Below are 25,441 nucleotides of genomic sequence, written 5' to 3'. Positions count from 1 at the left end.
AATTGTAAGAATATATTACACCTCATGACTTGCTACAAAATTAGGGATTTGGGATTTTCAGGGATTTTCAGGCAAAAATGTGTCTGTTCTCAGCTAACCATATCATGGTTCTCTCTTGCAACCACATCAACCAGTAGGGGGCAAGTTTCACTACGTAAAGCAGAAATATTTAATGAAGAAAAGTGACTTACCTTATTAGAATTCCCAGCTTTAATTCCAACTGGAATTTTACTCTTAAAAGAACAACAATAAAAATTTAGAAAATGATCTTTATATTTCTTGAGATTTTTTTTCACAGATTATGAATGCCATTATCCTAATTCAAAGACTGTTTTAGTCCACGAGGAGAAAATATACATTCATTCAAATTCTATTTTCATACTACCTCTTGAGATGAAAGGTAAAGAACTACCCCAATGTACAGGCTTGTAAATCATAGTACAGAAAACTGAAAGACAAAGGTTGTCATAATCAGCTCTAATAACTCTCAACGCAGTAAATAATAGTTTATATAATTTTTAGGTTCAAAAAGACCCTAGCAAAATCATTTTCCATAAACTTTCTTTCCACAGAAACTTCTTAAAAATTCAAAATTATTTGAAATTTATTATGTTCAATTAAAAGTTTTGCTCAAAGTTGATATTTAAAGTTCAGATAATTTTGAATTAATACTAAAAAGCAAGAGTAAGTTCTTTGACAGAACTGTGGTTGGCAAGGGGGAGGGTGTGGGGGAGGAAAGGATTGGCAGTTTGGGGTTAGGAGATAAAAACTACTGTATGTAGGATGGATAAACAACAAGGCCCTACTGTATAGCATAGGGAACTAAATTCAGCATCCTGTGAAAAAACAAAATGGGAAAAAATATAAAAAAGTATTATATGTATAACTGAGTAACTTTGCTATGATGTAATGTCTAAACAACAAAATCAACCACACTTCAATAATTTTTTTTTAAAGAGTAAGCTCTTTGGTTCATGATTAACCTAAAGGTTTACCAATGTAAGAACTGCATCAGTGTTAAGAACTGTATATAGGTCTATCTTTTCTGTAAAACCAATAATTCATTTCAAGCATAAATAAATCTATGAATCATTACAACTGGCTTATCAAACACAATCTTAAACAAAAATCATATCTGAAAGCAGACAGTCTCGGGTTGATCCTCGGATCATACCAGGGGACTGATTTCCAACATCTGAATCTATGGATTATCAAATTAATAGCAAATTACCTATTAAAACTTTTTCATGTTTCATAGATAAAACTTAATCAAATTTTCAGAATAAATATTTTTCTGTCAGGCTGAAGAATGTAAGTAACAATAATGATAAAAAATTTTTCCCCAATGAACAAAGAGATCATGTAGTAAAACATTACTTGCTGCCAACATTTTATAATTTCAATGTCTTCTAGCACCACTAACAGAGGGCAGAAGAGAGAAAACTATAAAACTCAAGCCAAATGTAACAGTTACAGTTATCAGACCCTGAATTTAAAGTATGAAATACTTATCAAAAGTGCCCTCTCACTGTTGTCTTCTACTCACATAATATGCTAAAATAAAAGTGTACTTGCAGCTTTTTAAAAGGTTTGATGCTAAATGCAGTAACTTGTGACTTAAGTGAATCTTAATACAGGCTATTGAGAAATATTGGGATAGGCACCACAGATGATAGTCATATATAACATAAAAATCACAAAAGGGAATTATTAAAAGCAATGACAAATGTAAAGCTAATAACTAAAATCAAACATGAAATAAACCTCGCCATTGCCACTAACAATATGAAGCAGTATGCAAATTACAAAATTAACTGAGCCTCAGGATTAAATTAGACTTCAAATTATAGAATGCAAATTGCAACTCCGTATCATGACAAGTTCGGGTTCAATATGAAATGCCTACTAAATTCTCCCCCAAAGAGAGAGAAATACAAACATCCTCACATTACTTAAAAGAACCAACATAAAGGGACAGTTTTTATCTCCAGAAAGAAATGAAAGAAGATGGCATTGGGAAGGGAAGAGACAAATTTTTAAATACTTGTTTTAGATTTCTTATGTTGGGGATTTACATGCAAATAAACACTTTCACTTACTTTTGTTAGAAATTTAAGACTACAAGACAGAGAAGGAGAAATACTGTATGACATCCTTTATATGTGGAATCTAAAAAAAATGATACAAATGAACTTACAAAATAGAAAGACTCACAGACTTAAGAGAAGGAACTTATGGGGGCAGGGCAGAGGGAAGAGACAGGGAGTTTGGGCTGGACATGTACACACTGCTATATTTAGAGTGGATAACCAACAAGGACCTACTGTACAGCACAGGGAACTCTGTTCAATGCTATGTGGCAGCCTGGCTGGGAGGCGTGTTTGAAAGAGAATGGATACATGTATATGCATGGCTGAGTCTCTTCACCGTTCACCTGCAACTATCACACCACTGTTAATTGGCTATACCCCAGTACAAAAGAAAAAGTTAAAAAAAAAAAAAGAAATCCAAGACTACAGAGGATAAGCCACTGTAGACAAAAAGAAACTGATATTTTAACATAAAAACAACTCAGAAACATATACTGTGCAAAGTAACTCTTACAGCTCAGCAATAAAACGGCAACTCAATTTAAAAATGGGCAAAGTATTTGAACAGACATGCTTTTGATGAATACATACAAATGGCTAATAAGCACTGAAAAGATGCCTGATATCAGGGAAATGCAAATCAAAAGCAAAATGAGATGCCATTTGTAAGGACGGCTAAAATAAAACATAATACAGAGAACTTCCCTGGTGGCACAGTGGATAGCAATCTGCCTGCCAATGCAGCAGACATGGGTTCAATTCCTGGTCTGGGAAGATTCCACATGCTTCCACATGCTGCAGAACAACTAAGTCCATAGGCCACAACTACTGAGCCTGTGTGCCGAAACTACTGAAGCCCGCACACCTAGAGCCTGTGCTCCATAACAAGAGAAGTCATGGCTTCCAAGCCCGTGCACCACAACGAAGAATAGCCCCCACTTGCCGCAACTAGAGAAAGCCCACGCCAAAAAAAAAAAAAGATAAGACAGCAATAAGTGTTGACAAGTATGCATAGAAACTAGAACCATCACACATTGCTAGAGTCCATGTAAAATGATGCAGCCATAATGGTTAACAGTTTGGCAATTCCTCAAGAGTTAAAGTTACTATATGATCTAGCACTTTCACTCCAAAGTATACTTAAGAGAACTGAAAAACATATATACACACAAATATCTGTGCCTGGATATTTATTCATTATTCATAGTAGCCAAAAAGTGGAAACAATCCAAATGTCCATCAACTAATAAATAAACAAGATGAGGTATACCCATACAATGGAATATTACTCAGCAATGGGATGAAGTACTGATACACACTATAGCATGGATGGACCTTCAAAACATTATGCTAAGCAAAAGAAACCAGTCACAAATGATCACATACGGTATGATTTTATTTACATGAAGTGTCCATAATAGGCAAATTCATAGAGACAGAATGGATTAGTGGTTTCCAGCAGAACAGAGTAGGAAACAGGGAATGACTGCTCATGGATAGGGGTTTCTTTCTGGGGTAGTGAAATGTATTACAACTAGATAGTGATGACTGTTGTGCAATTCTGTAATATACTAAAACTCACTGAATTGTGTACTTTAGAATGAGTGAATTCTACGGTAGGTGAATTATGTCTGAATAAAGCTGTTATTAAAAACCAAAATGATAGTAATGATATTAAAATAATAATTCAAGTTCATATTGACATAAACATATAATAAATAAAGGAAAAGTTCTTTATGCAGTAGAATGTCAACTAATGTAGAAGAAATGGAATCAGAAATATCACTATTGGACAATCATCATATAAATAATTAATTCAGGCAAGAATCATGAGTGGATGCTAAAACAACGATGGTAAAAAAACAATAAAAAAACTGGATGTTTTCATAGTTTCAAAAAATGTTTCCCAGTTTACCATGAAGAAATACAGCCATACAAGCCTAATCATGTAATCATGATGATGTAATGTGCCTCCCTGGACACTGAGAAGGACACAACATCCCTTCTATGCTGTACTGTCCAAAGTGCATGACCTGAATGCAATCATGAGAAAAGGCCAGAAAAAAACAAAATAAGAGGTAGTCTCAAAATAACTGGTGTATTTTAAGGAAAGGAGGAAGGGAAAAAGGAAAGGAGGGAGGGAAGGGGTTTGTTAAAGAGACAACAAAAGAGAAAGGAACACTGAAGGACTATTCCAGATTAAAGAAGATTAAAGAGATATGACATCCAAATGCAAGATATGATTCTGGGTCAGAAACTTAGCTGTTATTGTTGCTATTTCTGTAAAAGCACATGATTAAGTCAGCTGGTGATCTGTGATTAAAGTCTATAGACATTCAGTTCAGTTTAGTTTAGTCGCTCAGTCGTGTCCGACTCTTTGCGACCCCGTGAATCACAGCTATAGACATTAATATTATATAAATATTAATTTCCTGATTTTGTTAATTACACTGTGGTTAATAATCTTGCTTTTTAAGAAATACACACTGAAGTATTTAAGGATAAAAGATCATGTTGGTAACATATCTAAATGGTTCAAAAAATAATAATATTAATATATACATATAGATAGAAGAAGAAAGGAAACTTGGTCAACATTTAACATTTGGGGAAATATGGATAAAAAGTATATGGGAATTGTTTGTACTATTCTTGCAACTTTTCTGTAGGTCTGAAATTATTTCAAACTGAAGAGTTAAAACATTTTATTCTTAAAGGAAAACGTAAATAATTTTTAAAAGAAATTTTCCCTTTAGAAAGGACATTGGTTCAGATGTTTTTTCCTGTTTGTAAGGCAAAAACTTGACTAACTGATTTTAGGTAATAGAACAAAAAAAGTAAAATGAAAATACAGCTTATAACTGATTACTGTCAAAAGTGAAAGTGAAGTCGCTCAGTCGCGTCCGACTATTTGCGACCCCTATGGACTGTAGCCCACCAGGCTCCTCCGTCCATGGGATTTTCCCAGCAAGAAACTGTCAAAGAGGAATATAATTAATAATGCTAGATGTCAAAAATTAAAGTCTGAACTGTAGCATTCCCCTACTAATAAGTACAGCCCTTTTTCCTCCCAGTGTAATAAGACCAAATGAAGACCTAATTCCAAGCTTTGAACTTCCCAACTTTTTGCACTCTAATTCCTACTCTAAATTTGAAATTTAAGGTCCAGTAGCATTTTCTTGGAGAAGGCAATGGCACCCGACTTCAGTACTCTTGCCTGGAAAATTCCATGGACGGAGGAGCCTGGTAGGCTGCAGTCCATGGGGTCCCTAAGAGTCGGACACGACTGAGCGACTTCACTTTCACACATTGGAGAAGGAAGTGGCAACCCACTCCAGTGTTCTTGCCTAGAGAATCCCAGGGACGGGGGAGCCTGGTGCGCTGCCATCTATGGGGTCGCACAGGGTCGGACACGACTGAAGTGACTTAGCAGCAGCATTTTCTTTGCCCATGAAACAAGATGCAGATTTAATAAAGCATGAAATAACAGCCAACTGTAGATCCTGTCCTAGAATAGGCCTCCATTTTAGAATCAGACTCTAGTTCTACATCTAGTCACCAACATCACTGGATACATGAGTGTGTTCAAACGCATTTTGGTGGCAAGTATAGACTAAATCTTCCATAATCTGGTTAAAAAGAAGAAAGCTGAGGGCATGTGAATCTAATGCCAAGTCCAAACGCTTTGACATAAGCCTGAAATGTAGAGTTCATGCTTATCTAAAAGTCCAAGACAAAGCATTTCTTTTCTTGATTTTTAAAAAATTTATTTTACCTCAGGGCAAGGCTCCACATGACAGTCTTTTATTGAACAATGGCCATCTTCTGCCCAGAAAGGACACGGTCGCTTCAGGTTAACCTTGAGAGAAAGAATGAATGAGCATCAGTCCCCATGTGTCACAGTCTTACAGTGCTAAGTGTCACTGTGCTGGGCACCAGGGACCTGGTGGTGAAAGAAAAGCATCCTACCCTGTGGCATTTGTGCAGTTCAGAAGGTAAAACCACTCAAGTTTTTCAGACATCCAAGGTCTAATATAAATTTTTAAAAATAAATGCTATTAGTCCTCTGACACTTCAAAAAGGAATGAAGTCCAAGCATACTGCTCATCTGAAGAACCTGGAAAGCATTATAGGACCACTCTATAATGTCTCCCATCTCTTTACCATCACCCACTGGCCAGGTTCTCCCAGGCACCCACTCCCCTAATAGACATGCACTGAGCACCCATTCTGCACCATGCTTGTGTAGGCTCCAGAGGCAGAAAAAGCACACCCTCCCTGCAGCTTATAGTCTCCTGGGGGAACCAGGAAGCACCTATTTGAGTGTTTACCTAATTACAAATTCTGGCAAGTACTACAAAGGAAAATCCAGAGTTCTGTGATGGAAAATATCAGGGCTGGTGGCTGGAGGCATCTGAGGAGGTGGTGTCTTAGTTGGTGGAAATGTGTGTATGGAAAGGTAACAGGACTGGGACAGTTCTGGGAATTGAGAAGCTGACTTAGTTTCACTGACTTTTAGAGGGGAAGGCAGGGAGTGTCAGGGAATGAGGGAAAGATAGGCAAGACTATGCAGGACATGTCAGCAGGGACAAACTCTGGTTTTCATATTCTAAACCTAACGGGAAGGCACTAATTCAATAGGACCTCCATGTGGATTGCCCAAGCCAAAACTCAAAGCTTTATTCTTATTTCTGCCCTTTTCTTTATCCCCTGAAAACAATTCATTGTTCACTTTTCACCGTCTCTTCTGTCACCACCTACCCCTGTCCTGACTACTGCAAGTCTTCCTGCATCTACTGCTATCTAGTCTCTAACACAGTAGCTACAATCAGCTCTTTGAAACACAATTCAGAGCATACCAAGGCCTGCTCAAAACCGTCCCACAGCTTCCCATCACCTTTAGAGTAAATCCACAGGCCCTCATTCGCCTGGCCTCCCACCACCTCTCTGACCTGTCTCCTCCCACAGACCTCCAGGCGCAATGGCCTTCTGGCTGGGAACACACCAAGTTCCTCCCTGTCTCAGGGCCTTTTCAGTGGCTCCTCCAGATCTTTTATGGCTCAATCCCCTCACCTCCTTCAGGGTTCTCTCAAAGATCACCTCTGCAGAGAGACCTTTCTGACCAGACTCTCTAAAGTAGTGTCTAGTATGTACCCTACACACTGTATCATTATAGCATTTATCACTACCTGAATATTATCTACTTATTGTCTGAACCCCTCACTGTAAGGACAGGGATTTCACCTGGTTCATTATTTTACCCCAGTATCTACAACACATGATAGACACCTCAATAAAATAAATGTGAGGTGAGGTAAGCCATACCCAGATCAGTTGGCACCCCTGGAAACTGCAGGTGCCCCTGAGCTGCTGGCTTGTAAATCTAGCTCCTCCCTGACACCTCCACAGGACAGGCACAGGCATCTCAAATGTACTAAGACACCCCAAACTGTGCTCTGCCCTGTAGTAATTCTTTCCATCTCAGTAAATACCAACTCCATGATTCTAGTTCTTCAGACCAAAATCCTGGATCACCCTAACTCTTCTCTCTCCCCACACAGACACCTCTGAAAATCAGGTCAGGTCAAAATCCAAGTCCAATGCAATGGCTGAGAGCCCCTCCCACGGGCTGACTCCCTAGCTGCCTGCCCCTTGCGCACTGGCCTCCTGCTGTTCCTCAGATACATGAAGCACAGCATGGTCCCTGAGCCTTGACGCTTGTTCCTTAGATAGCCACAAGGCTTGCTTTCTCATTACCTTGAGGGTTGCTCCAATGGTACTTTCTCAGTTTGCTGTTTTACGTTGCTATATTTTAAGCTAATCTGTTACACAGTGATAGATAATTAATACAAAATGCAAGGAGTAGGCTGTGCACACACTGTAACAGGCTGCTCAGGGTACCCTTCAGGAAGAAAGGGCCTCTACCCCAGGCCTGGAAATGTTGCAGGCAGCCAACCTTGGCTACTGAGAGCCACTTTGCCCAATGTCACTACATCCAATGACTGGTGTAAGGAAATAAAAGGCTAGACATCCCCCTGAAGTGGGGACAGCTCTGGGGGTTGTACTATCTTAAGAACTCCCCACTAGGGGCTTCCCTGGTGACTCAGTGGTAAAGGACCCACCTGCTAATGCAGGAGACACACGTTTGGTCCCTGGTCTGGGAAGATCCCACATGCCTCAGAGCAACTAGGCTGGTGTGCCACAACTATTAAGCCTGAGCGCTAGAGCTCAGGAGCTGAAACTACTGAGTCCATAAGCCACAACTACTGAAGCCCAAGCTCCAGAGAAGAGCAACAAGAGAAGCCACCACAAGGAGAAACCTGAGCACTGCAACTGGAGAGTAGCCCCCATTCACTGCAACTAGAGAAAAGCCCTCACAGCAATGAAGACCCAGCACAGCCAAAATTAAATAAGTACATTCAAAAAATTAAGAACTCCCCCCAAAGTGTCACCTGAGGTCACAGCTTTATTTCCCCCTTTGCCCAGTCCTGATGTCTCCCTTCCTTTTCCGTCTCTACACTGTTGCTCCAAGAGCTGCCCCTAATTAACCTCCTGGACGCTAAACACAGCCTCAGAGTCAGCTTCCCAGGAACTTAACCTGTGACAACTTGTCCAGCTCCAGAAAAATAAACTACTGCTATTTTGGGGGATCACATTAAATTTATATATTAACTCTGGGGCTTCCCAAGTGGCTCAGTGGTAAAGAATCTGCCTGCCAATGCAAGAGACACAGGAGACACAGGGTTGATCCCTGGGTCAGGAAGATCCCCTGGAGAAGGAAATGGCAATCCACTCCAGTATTGTTGCTTCAGAGACAGAGAAGCCTGGTGGGTTACAGTTCATAGGGTTGCGAAAAGTCAGGCACAATTTAAGGACTGAACCACAACATGGGGGAGAGGTAACATCTTTATGCTATAAAAGACATCTGCCCATTTGTTTGAGCCTACTTCTGTGTCTTAAAGAAGCGTTTTGAAGCTTTCTTCTTTTAGAAATAATAAATGTATTTCTTGATTGATTTATTCCTGTATATTTTATCTTTTTTGCTAATGTAAATGGGGATTTCTTCTCCATTATATCTTCTAACATTGCTCATATTTATGAAGATATTGATTTTTCAATATTAAATTTATAACCTGCTGTCTTAATTTTTTTTTATTATTTGTGTGCAATGTATTATTTGGAGTTTTCTAGGTCTACTTTTGTCATTTATACATGGACATGGCTTTATTTATCCTTTTAAGAATTTTGTCTCTAGTTGCTTTTTCGTGTTCGACCCTATTGGCCAATATGGTCCAATATTAAATGAAATAGTAGGTGCTATTATTTCAACATCTACTGGAATAGGGCAAGGTAACCCACTCCAGTATTCTTGCCTGGAGAATCCCATGGACAGAGGAGCCTGGCGGGCTACAGTCCATGGGGTCACAAAGAGTCGGACACGGCTTAGTTGACTAAGCACAACACACATACACACGTGCTATTTCATTTAAGGGTCCAGTATTAAAGGAAACAGGAGATGCCCTTTCAGCATGGTTCCTGATTTAAGGGAGAATTCTAGTGTTTCCCCACAAGTAAGATGCTGCCAATGCTGATTTACGACTAAAATTATCAGGGTAAAGAATTATGAAAAGTCAAAGTGAAAGTCAGTCACACAGTCATGTCCAACTCTTTGCAATCCCGTGGACTGTAGCCCTCCAGGTTCCTCTGTCCATGGAATCCTCCAGGCAAGAGTACTGGAGTGGGTTGCCATTTCCTTCTCCAGAAAGAATTATGGATACTTCCTTATCCTTTTTTTTTTTTCTTTTAGGCACCAAAATTTTTATTAACCCACCTTCTTGCTCTCTTTTAACATTATAAACCAAATTAACCTCTTTTTGACCCAGGGTTATGATGGGAACCATCAAGTTACAATGTGCTTTTATGTTTCTCTGGCCCCTCTTAACCACTGGCTATCATTCCTCTTGTCTTTCATCATTTTTAAAAGTCAGAATGTGTACTGAATTTTGTTGAAGACCTAAAAGTCTCATCTTTACATTCCTGGAATAAAATCCACTTGGTCATGATCTATTTTTTTGGTAACACATGCAAAACTTAGGCATGAAATCATCTTTGATTTCACTGTTACTGTCACACCTTACATTCAATCCATCAAAAAAGTGCTGTGTTACCTTTTACATATGACACCAACTGGATCATTTTTCACCTCTTCCAACTCTACCACCTTATTCTACATCCACATCACCTTTCCTCTGAACTACTGCAATAGCCTCAGAAATCACTTCTCCATTTCCTGTCTCCCACCCTTATTGTCTCTTTTGCACAAATTCCTCCAATAGCTTCTTATCACACTTTATGTGATAATACGGCCCTCCAGTTTTTTAAAAGTCATTGTTTAATTCTCAAATTTTGATTTAAATGCTTAGATGAAAGCATAGTTTTATTTTATTTTTTGGCCACACCATGCGGCATGTGGGATCTTAGTTATTGATGAGGGATTAAACCCATGCCCTTGGCAGTGAGAGCACGGAATCTCTACTACTGCACCACCAAGGGAATTGCCTGACTTTTTTCTTTTTAAATCAGGCCCCTATCCACCTCTCCAATTCTCCCTCTCATTCACTTTCCTCCAGCTATACTGGTCTTCAAACACCCTACGCCTTTATACCTGTAGTTCTACTCCCCTTCCCCAAAATCTTCTTTCTCCAGATCTTGTCATGGTTTACTCTTTCACCTTAGGTAGGTCTTTGCTCCAATGGTGCAGCCAAAAATACCTTCCTTTCCTGACCACCTTCTGTAAAACTGGGCTATCTACCTTCCCCACCCCTATTATTTCTTTTACTTTGCTTTATTTTCCTCCATAATATTTACATTATCACAGGGAATTATATTTTATTTCCTACTTGTTCAAGGTTTGTCTCTCTAATCATAATAAAAAGTTTCATAAGTTTGGAGGCTTTGTTTTATTCACTTTATCCACAGCACCTAGAATACACTTTGCTACAAAGTAATTTGATAAATATTTGGTAAATAAAAGAATGGAATGGACAGTAGAAGACAGAAAATATAAATACCAGCTACAGCAGCCAACTGATCAGTTGTCAGAGGTTAGGCTCTCGCTTCTACTTGTATTTCCTTGCTAGATAAATCAAAACTATGTATGTGTGTTTATTTTATTTATTTATTTATTTTTGTATGTGTGTTTAAAATTAACCTTTTCTCTTAGCTTTCGTCTTTTTTTTTTTTTTTTTTAATTCATATGTTGACAGAATTCAAAGAGTAGATAGCACCCAAACATCTTAGACTTGAAGCTAACTGATTAACTCGATCATTGCATTACTCTCCTTTGGGAGAGGGTATGAATACACTGTGGTTACATTCAGAGTAATTTCAATATGCTGGTTGGAACATTTTTAAAATCCCATGCATAAGGATGAACTGTATGTTGGCTAGCCAAGCACACTGTTATTTCTGCCTACTCGACTTTCATTTTTCCTCCTTCTGCAACATCCCCTAATTTTCCTTTGAGAAACAATTTGCAAATATGCAAATACAAATAGGACTATTAACCAAATTGTCTTTTGGTCAAGGGGTAAGGCTATGTAACCCTACCAAGACCAATTTAGACCTTTCCTCCCAGAAATCTGACTCTTGTATAATATAAAAACATAGGGCAATGGTTAATTTAATTCAAAATTTTGGTATCACAAAGAGAATGGCCATTAATCCCTGTTATAATTTTTGTCTCATCTGAAATATACTTCTTTAGCTTATCTTTCAATTTTGTGAGCTGCCTCACATTTCTTAATAAAACTTCTGTTTTGTTTGTAAGCCAACAAAAGTATGCTACCTTAGGATATGTAAACCACTGTTTCTTTTTTAGAAAACGTGGATGATGTTGACCTAACAGGATTTCAGTGTAACGAACGATTAAATGAGATATTCATCCACGTATTTGAATATTTGAGTGCTTATTATTGACCAGATGGGTGAAGATACAGAAACAGAAGAAACAATTCCAAAAAGGGAGGGGTGGGAGAATGAGGCCACGACATTTTGAATGGACATGTGATCTGGACATTCCGTGAAGGGATGATCTTTGATAGAAGGAACTCTTCCTTCATTGTGTTAGACTGAACCATATGAAACAGGCAATAGTCAACCTTTCCAACTTCTAAAAGCAACAGTTTCATATGGGTAAGCCTACTAATAGAAAGGAAGCAAGAGAAAGCAGTTACAAATGCAGACAGACATAAATTTTGGACTAGGAATTAGAAAAAGGTATTCTAACCTGTGTTGTTTGTATGAAAAATGTCTAAAATATTAGAACAGTTTGCTTAGGCATAGATTTCTTTTTGAAATAAGTTTATGGGATCTGCATCTTTAAAGGGTTTTGTATTGAGGAGATATATCCACTTTTTTGTATATTCTTGGTGCTAATGGGAAAAGGGGACGGGTTCCCAAATCTTTAGGTCTCTACTTTGGTATCGTTCTGTACAACTTAAAACTTCACACACAGTATATTTTTTAACCCTCAAAGTTATTTAAAAGACTAAGATAACCTATACAGAAACAGGATTTAAAAAATCATGCTCAATTTTAAAAATAAACTAAAAATGAAAATCAAAGAAAGTATAAACCCAAATGAATACTGAGAGCAAGAGTAGAGGCAAAAAAGTATAACAGCGGCTTTTAAACTATTGTTCTTTTGAATCTGTGTTATTGCTACTGCCTGTAAACTACCACTGGTTATTCTGTGAAGGTCTAGAGTGGGCCCTCAGACTTAAGAACCAGTGCTGCAGTCTCACTACAGTGCTGTTCTGCTTATGTCCTCAGCTGTTCTATCACTCCTCCAGTGAGCTGCCCAACAAAGACATTTGTTGGGACTTTGCACGTGAGAGTTGAACTATAAAGAAAGCTGAGTGCCAAAGAATTGACACTTTTGAACTGTGGTGCTGGAGAAGACTCTTGAGAGTCCCTTGGACTGCAAGGAGATCCAACCAATCCATCCTAAAGGAGATCAGTCCTGGGTGTTTATTCGAAGGACTGATGTTGAAGCTGAAACGCCAATACTTTGGCCACCTCATGTGAAGAGCTGACTCTTTTGAAAAGACCCTGATGCTGGGAAAGATTGAAGGTGGAAGGAGAAGGGGACGACAGAGGATGAGATGGTTGGAAGGCATCACCGACTCAATGGACATGAGTTTGGGTAAACTCCAGGAGTTGGTTGATGGACAGGGAGGCCTGGTGTGCTGTGGTTCATGGGGTGGCAAAGAGTCGGACACGGCTCAGCGACTGAACTGAACTGCACCTCTAACACTGACAGCATACAACACTGCCAACAGCACAACTTAAAGCCTGGGTAAGTGTGTCTAGATGACAAAACCTAACTCACAAGGGAGGCTGACAAAATAAGTCTCAGGTATTTTCAATGTCTACAGAGGAATGGGTCTTTGTGCCTGAAAATCCAAACTGACCAACGAGAAATTCTCCAAACACAGGAAGGGAGTTCAGATTCGTAATGTTCAAAAAGACTAAAAAGCTTTCACTACAAGAGTTCATACAGCCCAGTGATAATGGATATACACAGAGTGCTGAGAAGAATAGAAAAGGATTTTCCCGAGTCATAAAAATCACATCTGTAGAAAGCTATAGAAAAATCTTCAGTACCGATGGAATCAAAAGTTATACCATACCTTGTAATAACGAAAATAGTCTCGTTCTTGCAGCTTTTTTATTTTGGGGAAGATTTTGAAGGTGTTGAAGTTATCAATGCTATCAATGTCACACAAGCAGTCATCCAAGACTCCGGTGACCTAGGGAAAAAAACACATATATAATAGAAAAGATGTAAATTAATGTTTCAACCTTAGAAAATCTATACTATTATGTAATAAGATAAATTATGCCTTCAACTTAGTATTTGCTGATTAAGATACATAACATTTAAAGCTGTCACTTTTTACAATGGTCACTTAAATAAAAAGCAACAGAAGGATTATATATACCCATTCTGAAGAAATAAACATTCTTGCTCAGTGGTCAAAAAGAATGGTATTGAATACTCTCACCCTTGTCTAAACATATACAGAATCCAGTCACTGGAATACTAAGGCAACTACTTCCAAGATTAACCTGGAAATCACAGGCTGTAATAATACTGCTGCAGTAACTCTATCTTTCTTTTAGATTCTAATTTATGGAACCCTTTTATGACATTCATGATGCTAAGAGCACTACATATGTTAACACATTTACCCTTTAAACACCTTATGAAATGGCACTATTCTTCTCACTTTACATAAAAGGAAATTAAGGTTTAGCAAGGTTAAAATAATTTTTTCCAAAGTAGACATAAGACTTAGTCCCAAGTCTATTGTACTTTAAAATAAATGATCTTTACGACTACTCAAAGTAATCAAAGAAGAGAAATTGATATTTACAAAGTGAATTCAGAGTTGAAAAATTCCACAAAACATTCTTCGGCTAAATTTAAAAATGGTACTCATTAACATGCACAACTTGGATGAATCTTTATGGAATTATGCTAAGTGAAAAAAAAGACACACCCAAAAGATGAGATACTACAAGATTTCATTTATATAACATTTTTGAAATGACAAAATTTTAGAAATGAAAAACAGATAACTGGTTGCCAGCACTTAGGGACTGGAGTAGGGGATGGGAGTTGGAGTGGGGAAGCAAGGAGACAGGTGTGGCTATAAAGGGGCAGAAAGGATCCATGCAGTGATGACATTTTTCAGTATCTTGACTGCAGTGGTAGACACACAAGCTCATACCATGTGATATAAATGTATAGAACTAATCACAGATATACAAATGAAACAAGTGAAATGAACATACATGATTACATCAATGTCAATGCTCTATTTATAATATTATACTATATGTTTACAAAATGTGAGTATGTCATGTCTGGCTTTTTGTGACCCCATGGACCGTAGCCCAGCAGGTTCCTCTGGTGATTTCCTCTTTGGATTTCCTAGACAAGAATATTGGAGTAGGGTGCCATTTTCTACTCCAGGGGATCTTCCTGACCCAGGGATCAAACCCACATATCTTGCATCTCCTGCATCAGCAGGCAGATTCTTTACCACTGTGCCACCTGGGAAGCACTTACAAAATGTTACCACCGGGGAAAAACTGGATAAAGGGTAAATGACATTTTTATGTATTATTTCTCACAATTGCATGAACAATTATCGCAATTAAAACTAAAATTTACAAATAAAAATGGGATTCAGCCTGTTAAAGGTTATTCATGTGATCCACAGGAGTAATATATGCAAAGAATGATTTAAAAATGGAAACTTTCTAGTTGTTTCTGTCTCATACTGTTTCCCTGGGAGTGTAAATGTGTTCCATTTACACTCTAGGCCCCTAAATAATAATAGGGGGGGAAAAGGAAACAAAATACATACCAAAAAGCTTTTTAGGCTTTAAAAATACTTTACAAATTTTTCTTAAATTGTTGACTTTTAGTTAGTAAACTGCAGCATTTACAAACATATTATTTGTGGTAGCTGTTGGAGTAAGGTATACAAAATTACCATGTACTTATTTCTAACTCCTAAAGACTACTATTAAGACAAAAACTTTGTGTATAACCAAGTTTTTAAAAATTAGATAGGAAAAAAAAAAATAAAAGGCATCCAAACTGGAAAGCAAGAAGAAAACTCTCACTATTTGCAGATGATATGTACAGAAAATCCTAAAGACTTCATTCACTGAAACAGTTAGAACTAAAACATTCAGCAAGTTCCAGGACACAAAATCAATATATGAAAATAGTGTACAGTGTTTCCATACACTAATAACAAACTTTCAGACAAAGAAATTAAAAAATAATTCATTTACAATCAATTACATTGAAAAGAATAAGATAATACCAAAGGGCAAAAATAAACCAAGTGGTGAAATGCCTATAAACTATAATATATTGATGGAAAATGTTGAATAAATGGAAGGCTATTCCATTCTCATGGATTAGAAAAATATTGTTAAAATGTCCTTAGTACTCTAAGCAGGATAAAGACTCAATACATCCCTGTCAAAATTCCAACAGCATTTTTACAGAATAGAACAGTCCTAAAGATTTGTATGGAACCATAAAAGACCTAGAATAGTCAAAGCAATCATGAAAAAGAACAAAGATGGAGGCATCATGTGCCCCAATTGCAAACTAGATTACAAACCTATAGTCATCAAAACAGTATGATACTGGCAGAAAAACAAACACAGAAGAACAAAACAGAATAAAAAACCCAGAAAGAAGCCCATGAATATATGGTCAATTAATATTTGACAACAGAGCCAAGAATATATAATGGGGAAAGGACAGTCTTTTCAACAAACAATCTTGAGGAAACCAGACAGACAGCCACATGCAAATGAATGAAACTGGACCACTGCCTTACAGCATACACATTTGAAATTAACTCAAACGGATCAAAGACTTGAACATAATAAGACCTGATACCATAAAACTACTGGAAGAAAATACAGATTTTAAGCTCCTTGACATCAGTCTTGGTGATGAGTTTCTGGATTTGATACCAAAATTAAAACGTAACAAAAGTAAAAATAAACAAGTAGGACTATGTCAAATTAAAAAGCTTCTGTAAAGCAAAGCAAAACCACTAACAAAATGAAAAGACAACCTATGGAATTGAAGAAAATATTTGCAAATCATATCTAATAAGGGGTTAATATCCAAAATATATAAAGAACTCACACAACTCAATAGCAAAAAACAATCTGATTAAAAAATGAGCAGAGGAGGCTTCCCTGGTGACTCAGTGGTAAAGAATCCACCTGCCAATGCAGGAGGCACTGGTTCAACCCCAATCTGGGAAGACCCCACATGCCAAGGAGCAACGAGGCCCCTGTACCACAATTACTGAACGAAACCGAAAACCCTAGAGCCCACGCCCTTCAGCAAGAAAAGTCACCGCAATGAGAAGCCCAGGCACTGCAGCTAGAGAAAAGCCTGCGCAGCAGTGAAGACTCAGCACAGCCAAAAATAAATGAATAAATAAAAACATTTTTAAATGGGAAAATATTTTTATTTAAGGATCTAAATATTTTTTCAAATAAGACATATGAATAGCCAACAAGTACACAAAAAGGTGCTCAATATCACCAACATCAAGGAAGTGAAAATCAAATCTATAATGAGATATCATGTCACACCTGTTAGAATGGCTATTATCAAAAAGACCAGAGTAACAAGTGTTGGTGAGGATATAGAGAAAAGAAAACCCTTGTGCACTGTTGGTGGACTGTAAATTGGTGCACCCACTATGGAGAAGAGTATGGTGGTTACAGAAAAACTTTAAAATAGAACTACCACAAAAGCCAGCAATTTCACTTTTTGGTATTCACCTGAAGAAAACAAATATACTAACTTATAGATATATGTAGCCCCATGCTCATTGCAGTATTATTTACAATAACCAAGTATGGAAGTGACCTAAGTATCAATTGAAGGATGAATAAAGAAGATGTGGGATATATACACAATACACCCAGTAATGGGAAAAAAAATCTGGCCATTTGCAACATGGATGGAACTTGAGGACATTGTGCTAAGTGAAATAAGTCAAAGAAAGATAAATACCATATGATCTCACTTTCATGTGTAGTCTAAACAGAACAAAACAACAACAAACCCAAGTTCATGAATACAGAGAACAGATTGTAAAGGATATCTGATTTTTTTTTTTTTTTTTGCACTAATCAGGTACAAAGTTCTAATGTTTTATAAAACACTTGTCTTTCTGCTTGTGCAAAATTTCTGTTCATATCTTTTGTTCATTTTTCTACTGGGTTGTCTTTTTCAATGTAGTAATCAATATTGCTTTTTCCCTATTCTATTTTAACCTCTGGAACTCATCATACTAGACCTTCTTATTTTATTTTTCATGTTTCTTAAGCTCTCTATAGCATTTACTATCCTGTTACCTTTCTGAGCTTCATTATGAATAATTTATTTGCACTTATTTTCCATTCATTTATTCATTCACCCAACGTATTTATTGAGAGCCTAATAAGCTCTGCACTGTCCTAAATACTGGGGATGTAATATTCGAAGAAAGAAAAGAAAACGACAAAAATCTCTCTCCTTCGGGTGTTAACATTCTCATAGGAGAGGAAAAAATGCATCAGCAAAGTATAGTCTGCCGATAATAAAGCAATATGGAGGAAAACTAGAAAATTGAGACAGGTGTCACAAAATTGGGACTGCTCATTTTTGAAGAGAGACAGGTACAGAAGGTCTCACTGAAGTTTCAGCAAAAGTTAAAGTGGGGAAGGAGCAAATCAAGCCTTTTTTTTTTTTTGAAGGGGGAGGGTGAAAAGAATTCCAGGCATTGAGAATACTAAATGCAAAGGCCCTGATGCAGTAAGGCCCAGTGCCACCACAAAACAACAGGAAACAACAAGGAAGATTATCTAGTAGGGAAAAGGAGAATCGGGTCTTCCCAGGTGGCTCACTGGTAAAGAATTCACCTTCCCAGCAGGAGACGCAGGTTCAATATCTGTGTTGGGAAGTCCATGGAGTTGCAAAGAGTCGGACATGACTTAGTGACTAAACCACAACAAAAGGAGAATTAGGGACCTATTATTAAAATTTTGGCTTTTCTGAGTCAAATGTTTTCCCACACCAGCCAACTCTCCAAGTCTCCAGCATCAACTGGGTGCCCAATTCAATTTTGATATTATCTAGAATTGGAGTAGAATCCACAGATTAAGGGTTCAGTCACACAGGACTGCTCCCACTTCAGATGCCAGTTTCAAGCCTTGGGTTACCTGTACTGACTGGCTATAAACAGGGGTTCCCACAACTTCCTTCTCAGGTTTGATAATTTGCTAGAATGACTTATAGAACTCAGGAAAACACTTTGTGTTTATGCAAAGGGTCCAACTCAAAAACAGACAAAAGGAGGAGATGCACAGGATAGGTATTGGGGTGCGCGTGCAAAACTTCCATGCCTCTGAGCTACCCTCCCAGTAAGTCTATGTGTTCACCAATCTGGGAGCTCATCAAAACTCATCAAAAACTCTCTTAAGAGTTTTTACAGAGCTCAAGCTACCTCATCCTCTCCCAAACCTAGAGGTCAGTGGGTAGGGACAAAAGTTCTAATCCTCTAAGCACTTGGCCTTTTTGGACCAGGATCATGAACCTTAAGCTCTCTAGGGGTTCCCACCTAAGTCACCTCAACAGCATAAACTCAGGTATGACTGAAAGGAGCATTCCTATTTCTTAGGAAATTCCAAGGCTTTAGGAGCTCTGTGCCAACAACAGGGGACAAACAGCAAGCACGTTTTTGTATTATGCCACACTGGGTTACACAGGAAACCACCGAAAAGTTTTAAAGCAGAGGCTAAAGGAATATGGAGAAGTACGAGGTGAGGATGAAGGGTTTCTCTTTCATGTTGTATGATCATGGAAGGTGACAATTTAGGTAAGTGGACACTGGCAGGTAAGGTGACACTTAAGCAGAAACCTAAGAAAGTGAGCGAGTGAATCATCTGAATACATGAGAAGTGTGTTAGCTATGCAGAGGAAACTGCAGGTCCAAGGGACTCAAAGCAAGAGCATATCTGCCAGCTTTGAGGGATAGCAAGGTCAGTGCAGCTACAGCATATGTTTAACGGGGAGGAGACAGTGAGAAGAACAGATTTGAGGGGGAAAAAGTCAGGAATTTAGTTCTTGATACGTCAAATTTGTGATACCTATTAACTATCCAAGTGGAAACACTGAAAAAGTAGTTAGATATATGGATCTAGAGCTGAGACTCCTAGTCTGGAGATTCTGAGATATAGATACTAAATACCATATAGATGGTATTTAAAGCCAAGACACTAAATGAGATGGCCAAGGTGGAGAGAAGAGAGAGTATAAGATTTGAACCTTGAGGTTCAAACAATTAGGAGTCGGGGCAGAGGATGAAATGCAAGGAATTCTAAGAAAGACTGGCCTGTAGAAAGGAAAGAAATCAGAAAAATATACTATCTTGGAAATAAAAACAAAACAAAACAAAAGTATGTCAAAGACAGTGAGTGATGAGCTATGAAAAAAGTCTGCAAATAGTTTTTAAATCTTAGCTTTAGCAAAAAATTGGCTTTAGCAGCAAGAAAGACATTAGTGATTTTGACAAGAGCCATTTTGGAAAAGTGGTAGAGGCAAAAGTCAGACTGAAATGGGGTGAATGATCAGAATAGGAAAGGTAAAGAAAACTCTTTTGAGGGGTTTTTCTATAGGAAAGGTAAAAACTAAGCGGAGTCATAATAGATTGGTGGGTCAAGAGAGAACTTTAAAATAGTAGAATTAACAGCATGTTTTATGATGACAGTAACAGGCTCAGTGGTAAAGAATCCACCTGCCAATACAGGAGACTCAGGTTTGATACATGAATTGGGAAGATCCCCTGGAGAAGGAAACGGCAATCCACTCCAGTATTCTTGCCTGAGAAATCCCATGGACAGAAGAGCCTGGTGGGCTATAGCCCACGGGATCGCAAAGAGAGTCAGACATGACTTAGCAACAACAACAGTCCATTAGAGAAGGTTAAAAAAAAAAAAAAGATCAATGAACCAGAAGAGAAAGGGAAAATTTTCTGGAGCCATGTCCTTGAATTGGAAAGAAGGAATGGGACCAAAATCCAAGTGGAGGGATTGGTCTCTGATAAGAGTACAAGCAGTTTATCTATGATAATCTACAGAAGTCAAAATATGTGGGTCAGAGACTAGTAGGTGGAGAGATGTGGATTGTTCTGATTATTCCAATTTAGAAAAGTATGAAGCTAAGAGTTAGGATGGAAAAGGAGGTATTGGGAGATTAAGTAGGAAAAAAAGGACATAAAATGATTCTTCAATTCAATAATCATTTTTTTCTGCTGATATAATTAACCACTTCATCCATCGAGTTGTTAATTTGATTTCTAAAACTTCTATTTCATTATGTTTTAAACTTTGGGGTCATTCTTTAAAATTTCTTGTTCTTTTTCATACTTTTAAGTCTTTATATTTAAACATGTGAAAGTGTTAGTTGCTCACTCCTGTCTGATTCTTTGTGACCCCATGGAATGCTGAGCTGGATGAAGCACAAGCTGGAATTACAAATGCCGGGAGAAATATCAATAACTTCAGATATGCAGATGACACCACCTTTATGGCACAAAGTGAAGAAGAACTAAAGAGCCTCTTGATGAAAGTGAAAGAGGAGAGTGAAAAAGTTGGCTTAAAACTCAACATTCAGAAAACTAAGATCATGGCATCCGGTCCCATCACTTCATGGCAAATAGATGGGCAAACAATGCAAACAGAGACAGACTTTATTTTTCTGAGCTCCAAAATCACTGCAGATGGTGACTGCAGCCATGAAGTTAAAAAACGCTTGCTCCTTGGAAGAAAAGCTATGACCAACATAGATAGCATATTAAAAAGCAACACATTACTTTGCTGACAAAAGTAAGTCTAGTCAAAGCTATGGTTTTTCCAGTAGTCATGTATGGATGTGACAGTTGGACCATAAAGAAAGCTGAGTGCTGAAGAATTGATGCTTTTCAACTGTGGTGTTGGAGAAGATTCTTGAGAGTCCCTTGGGCTGCAAGGAGATCCAGCCAGTCAATCCTAAAGGAAATCAGTCCTGAATGTTCACTGGAAGAACTGATGCTAAAGCTGAAACTCCAATACTTTGGCTACCTGATGCAAAGAACTGACTCATTGGAAAAAGCCCTGATGCTGGGAAAGATCGAAGGCAATAGGAGAAGGGGACGACAGAAGATGAGAAGGTTGGATGGCATCACTGATTAGAGTTAAAGCACACTCTGGAAGTTGGTGATGGACAGGGAAGCCTGGTGTGCTGCAGTCCATGGGGTGGCAAAGAGTCAGACACAACTGAGTGACTGAACTGAACTAGACTATAGCCCACCAGACTCTTCTGTCCATGGAATTCTCTAGGAAAAAATACTTGAGTGGATAACTGTTCCCTTATCCAGGGGATCTTCCTGACCTAGGGATTGAACCCAGGTCTCCCTCACTGCAGGCAGATTCTTTACTGTCTGAACCACCAGGGAAGCCCCATTTAAACATGGTGATTTTAAATAATACCTGATTATTTGAAAAAAATCTACACTTATTATAGACCTATTTCTATAATCTATATTTCTAAATATCTCATTCATGTTGCCTTTGTGTATTCTCTGATTTTTACTATTAGCTTATTTTTTTTGACACTCTATCTTCCAAAATTCTTTAAGGCTTGGGTAGACAATGAATTTCTCCAGAGGAGATGGTGATAGTGATAGTTTACTCACTAAGTTATGTCTGACTCTTTTGCAATCCCATGGACTGTAGACCGCCAGGTTCCTCGCTCATGGAATTTCCCAGATCAGAATACTGGAGTGTGGCCATTTCCTTCTCCAGGGGATCTTCCTGTCCCAGGGATGACATACCCATGTCTCCTAAATCTCCTGTATTGGCAGGCGGATTCTTTACCACTGAGCCACCAGAGAAGCCATCCAGAGAGGATGGATACTTGTTTTTACCTGTAAATTCAGAGCACACCAACCTGCTGCTGGGGCTGCTAAGTCGCTTCAGTCGTGTCTGACTTTGTGCGAGCCCATAGACGGCAGCCCACCAGGCTCCTCTACCCCTGGGATTCTCCAGGCAAGAACACTGGAGTGGGTTGCCATTTCCTTCTCCAATGCATGAAAGTGAAAAGTGAAAGTGAAGTCACTCGGTCGTGTCCGACTCTTAGCAACCCCATGGACTGCAGTCTACCAGGCTCCTCCATCCATGGGATTTTCCAGGCACACCAACCTGAGATTGCTATAAATTAAATTTTCCACTTGAAGATTTTCCCAGCACAGGTAGCATGAATTTGACCTGTATAAGGGCAGCTCATGGTTACAAATTATCAAGGCAGCTTCCCCCTCACCCCTTCCCCTAACAAGTCTGTTCATTTTCCCCTTACTTGTGGTGGATTTCACTTCTCCTTATATTTAAGATTTAGCTCTTGGGAGTCCAAGCTTACAGTGAGGGCCCCTTTCACTTCCCTCTGTTTGGGCAGACGCGGGTTTTATTTCTTGTTTACACCACTCCATGCAGTTTGTCAGAGTAGAAGCTCAAGGTCTTCAGAGTTCAGGGGAAGTCGTCAGGGTAATGGCACTGAAGCAGCACTGAGTCTTAAAGTTCTGGCTTTCCATTTTGGGGGTTGGGGGAGGCGTCATATATTCCTTGATTCCATGCCAGCTCAGAAATGCATTTAGAAAAAATTTAAAATCGATCCAAAGTTACTTCTTTATGGGAAGATTAACTTGTTACATCATTTGTATGCACTACTATTTAAGTTTCTAGTGTTTCATCATACTCAAGGTTGGCCAAAAAGTTCATTCAAATACAGTACAAAGCACACTTGCATTTCATTTACAAGAACATGGGGTATATGTTGTACAAATGCCTACTTGTGAACAGAAGTATTCTTCAAAAAATTAATTCTTTTCTTTATTTTTTACTGGTTTTCTTCCAAGTTAGTGAATGAAGGAGAAGAGAAAGAACTGGCTTAGTTCTACCTTTTTATTTTCCTGGGTGTCCCTCTACTTTATTTCTATACCACAAAGAAGCAAGCATACTGAGATGCAACGGTATAGACCGGAAAGATACTCTCCTTCACTTACTTAACATGTGCGAAATTAATCATGTAAGCTCTTTGAATGTCAGTTACCTCACTGTGGGAAAGATGTGTCAAATGAAATGAGACAATGTATTTTTAAACATGTTACAGATTATAAAATATGATTGAACACTATATGAGAAAGTACCACCGGAAACAAAAACCATATGTATTCAATTTTGAGGCCTCTTTGGCACATCCTACCTTGAATATGCACAAATCCTTAACTGTTGAACTACATATATTCATTTGGACATAATGAAATTTAAATCATATATATTCATTTGGATATAATAACATTTAAAGTACACATGCAATTATAAAACATTAATACACATAATTTGTGACAGGAACCTAAAATGAAGCTTCTAAATTGGTGAGAGAGTATCCAATTAAAATATACTATCTAAAAAGAAAATGAGAAAAAAAAAACAAATTTTAGAAAAATATCTAAATGTAAATTCTATTCAAAAAGAAATAGCCCAGTAATAACTAGAAAATAATTTTATCAAAGACAATTTAGAAAACATACTTTTTGTAAGTCTGGTAGAGTGCCATTATCTATTTCAAGTGTTTCCAAGTGGTGTTGTACGATAGCTAAAAGGATAACTACATTAGTTACTTGCAGGCCTGGTTTAAAATGCTGATTCCTGGATCACATCCAGATCCACTAAATCAGAGAAGCTAGTAGTGGGCCCAGAGAATCTGCATTTTTAACATCGCGCCCTCCCAAACTAAAAGTCTGCCCCTTTTATTTTTATTATTCATTTAGAAAATATTCACACAGGGACAGAGACTGAGTATTCAGGCATTCTGGAGTTCAGAACACCATAGGGTCATGAAAAAAAAGTGTCTGAATATAGTCAGAAAAACATGTTTGCTCTGTTACTGTCATAGTTAGCTTCAATTTGACTTAACCATCAGCAATAATTGCTTCAAACCATGTCTCCAGTCATCACCCGGCCACCTGAGATACCTTTTCTTGTTTTTGTTTTTGTTTTTTAGCTCTTAGCAGTTTTGCCACTCTGCAGCAGGTGCAGACTAGACAGCACCTGGCAGAAGCTTATTCAAATTCTACTGTATTAAAAAAGAAGCTTTTATTAAGGCAAAAGACCCTGGGAAGCTAACTCTGGTTTCTAGCATATTGAGAACCCTTCTGTAAGCTATGCCTCACAAAGAACCCCCAAACTCTAACTTATCGGTCATCACTCACTGCTGAGGGAGCCACAAGGTCAGACACGAACCCCCCTCTCGTACCTGAGCTCACCTGGCGATGCCACTCAGCAGACGGAGTACAGGCTGGGTAAAAATACAACGGTCCTGAGTAAGAGAGGCGAGGGACTCTCTAGTCCAAAAGTCAAGGAAGTTCAGACTTGTACCCCTCGCGATCCACTTGGCTTCTGCAGGGCCGCTGGGTCTGTCACCCACTCCCCACCTGCCCCCCATCCCCATTTCTCTGCGTGCTCTCGTCCCAGAACAGACGCAGAGATTTTCATCCCCGTCCCATCTCCCGCCACACTCGGAGCCGCTAAAACATCAGAAAGATAAAAACGAAAACACCTCAGGGGACCGTCACCATCTTCCTCTTTTTCCTGCCATCACCCCGTGTCGCCACCCCTCACACCGCAAGCGGCTCGCAGGCGTTTCCTGGGCT

General features: G+C 38.5%; 1 protein-coding gene and 1 long non-coding RNA gene across 3 annotated transcripts in view; both read right to left on the bottom strand.

Annotated features, from left to right (window-relative positions):
* The window catches only part of ERO1B (endoplasmic reticulum oxidoreductase 1 beta), a 64,475-nt gene that overhangs the window by 38,610 nt on the left and 424 nt on the right, over nucleotides 1-25,441 (bottom strand). For both annotated transcript variants that reach the window (XM_061161423.1, XM_061161424.1), the window contains exons 2-4: nucleotides 13,784-13,903; nucleotides 5,866-5,949; nucleotides 192-233 (exon numbers count right to left, since the gene is read on the bottom strand). In XM_061161423.1, coding sequence (XP_061017406.1) covers nucleotides 192-233; nucleotides 5,866-5,949; nucleotides 13,784-13,903 — 246 coding nt within the window. The remainder of the gene's footprint in view (nucleotides 1-191; nucleotides 234-5,865; nucleotides 5,950-13,783; nucleotides 13,904-25,441) is intronic.
* On the bottom strand, nucleotides 17,272-25,311 carry LOC133069949 (uncharacterized). Its single transcript, XR_009696031.1, has 3 exons — nucleotides 25,045-25,311; nucleotides 23,089-24,193; nucleotides 17,272-23,000 (listed from the first exon to the last, which is right to left on the bottom strand). It is a non-coding gene; the product is annotated as an uncharacterized LOC133069949 (long non-coding RNA).

This window comes from Dama dama, chromosome 15 (assembly GCF_033118175.1).
Source record: "Dama dama isolate Ldn47 chromosome 15, ASM3311817v1, whole genome shotgun sequence".
Lineage (NCBI taxonomy): Eukaryota > Metazoa > Chordata > Mammalia > Artiodactyla > Cervidae > Dama > Dama dama.
This window is presented reverse-complemented; position numbering and strand designations above follow the sequence as displayed.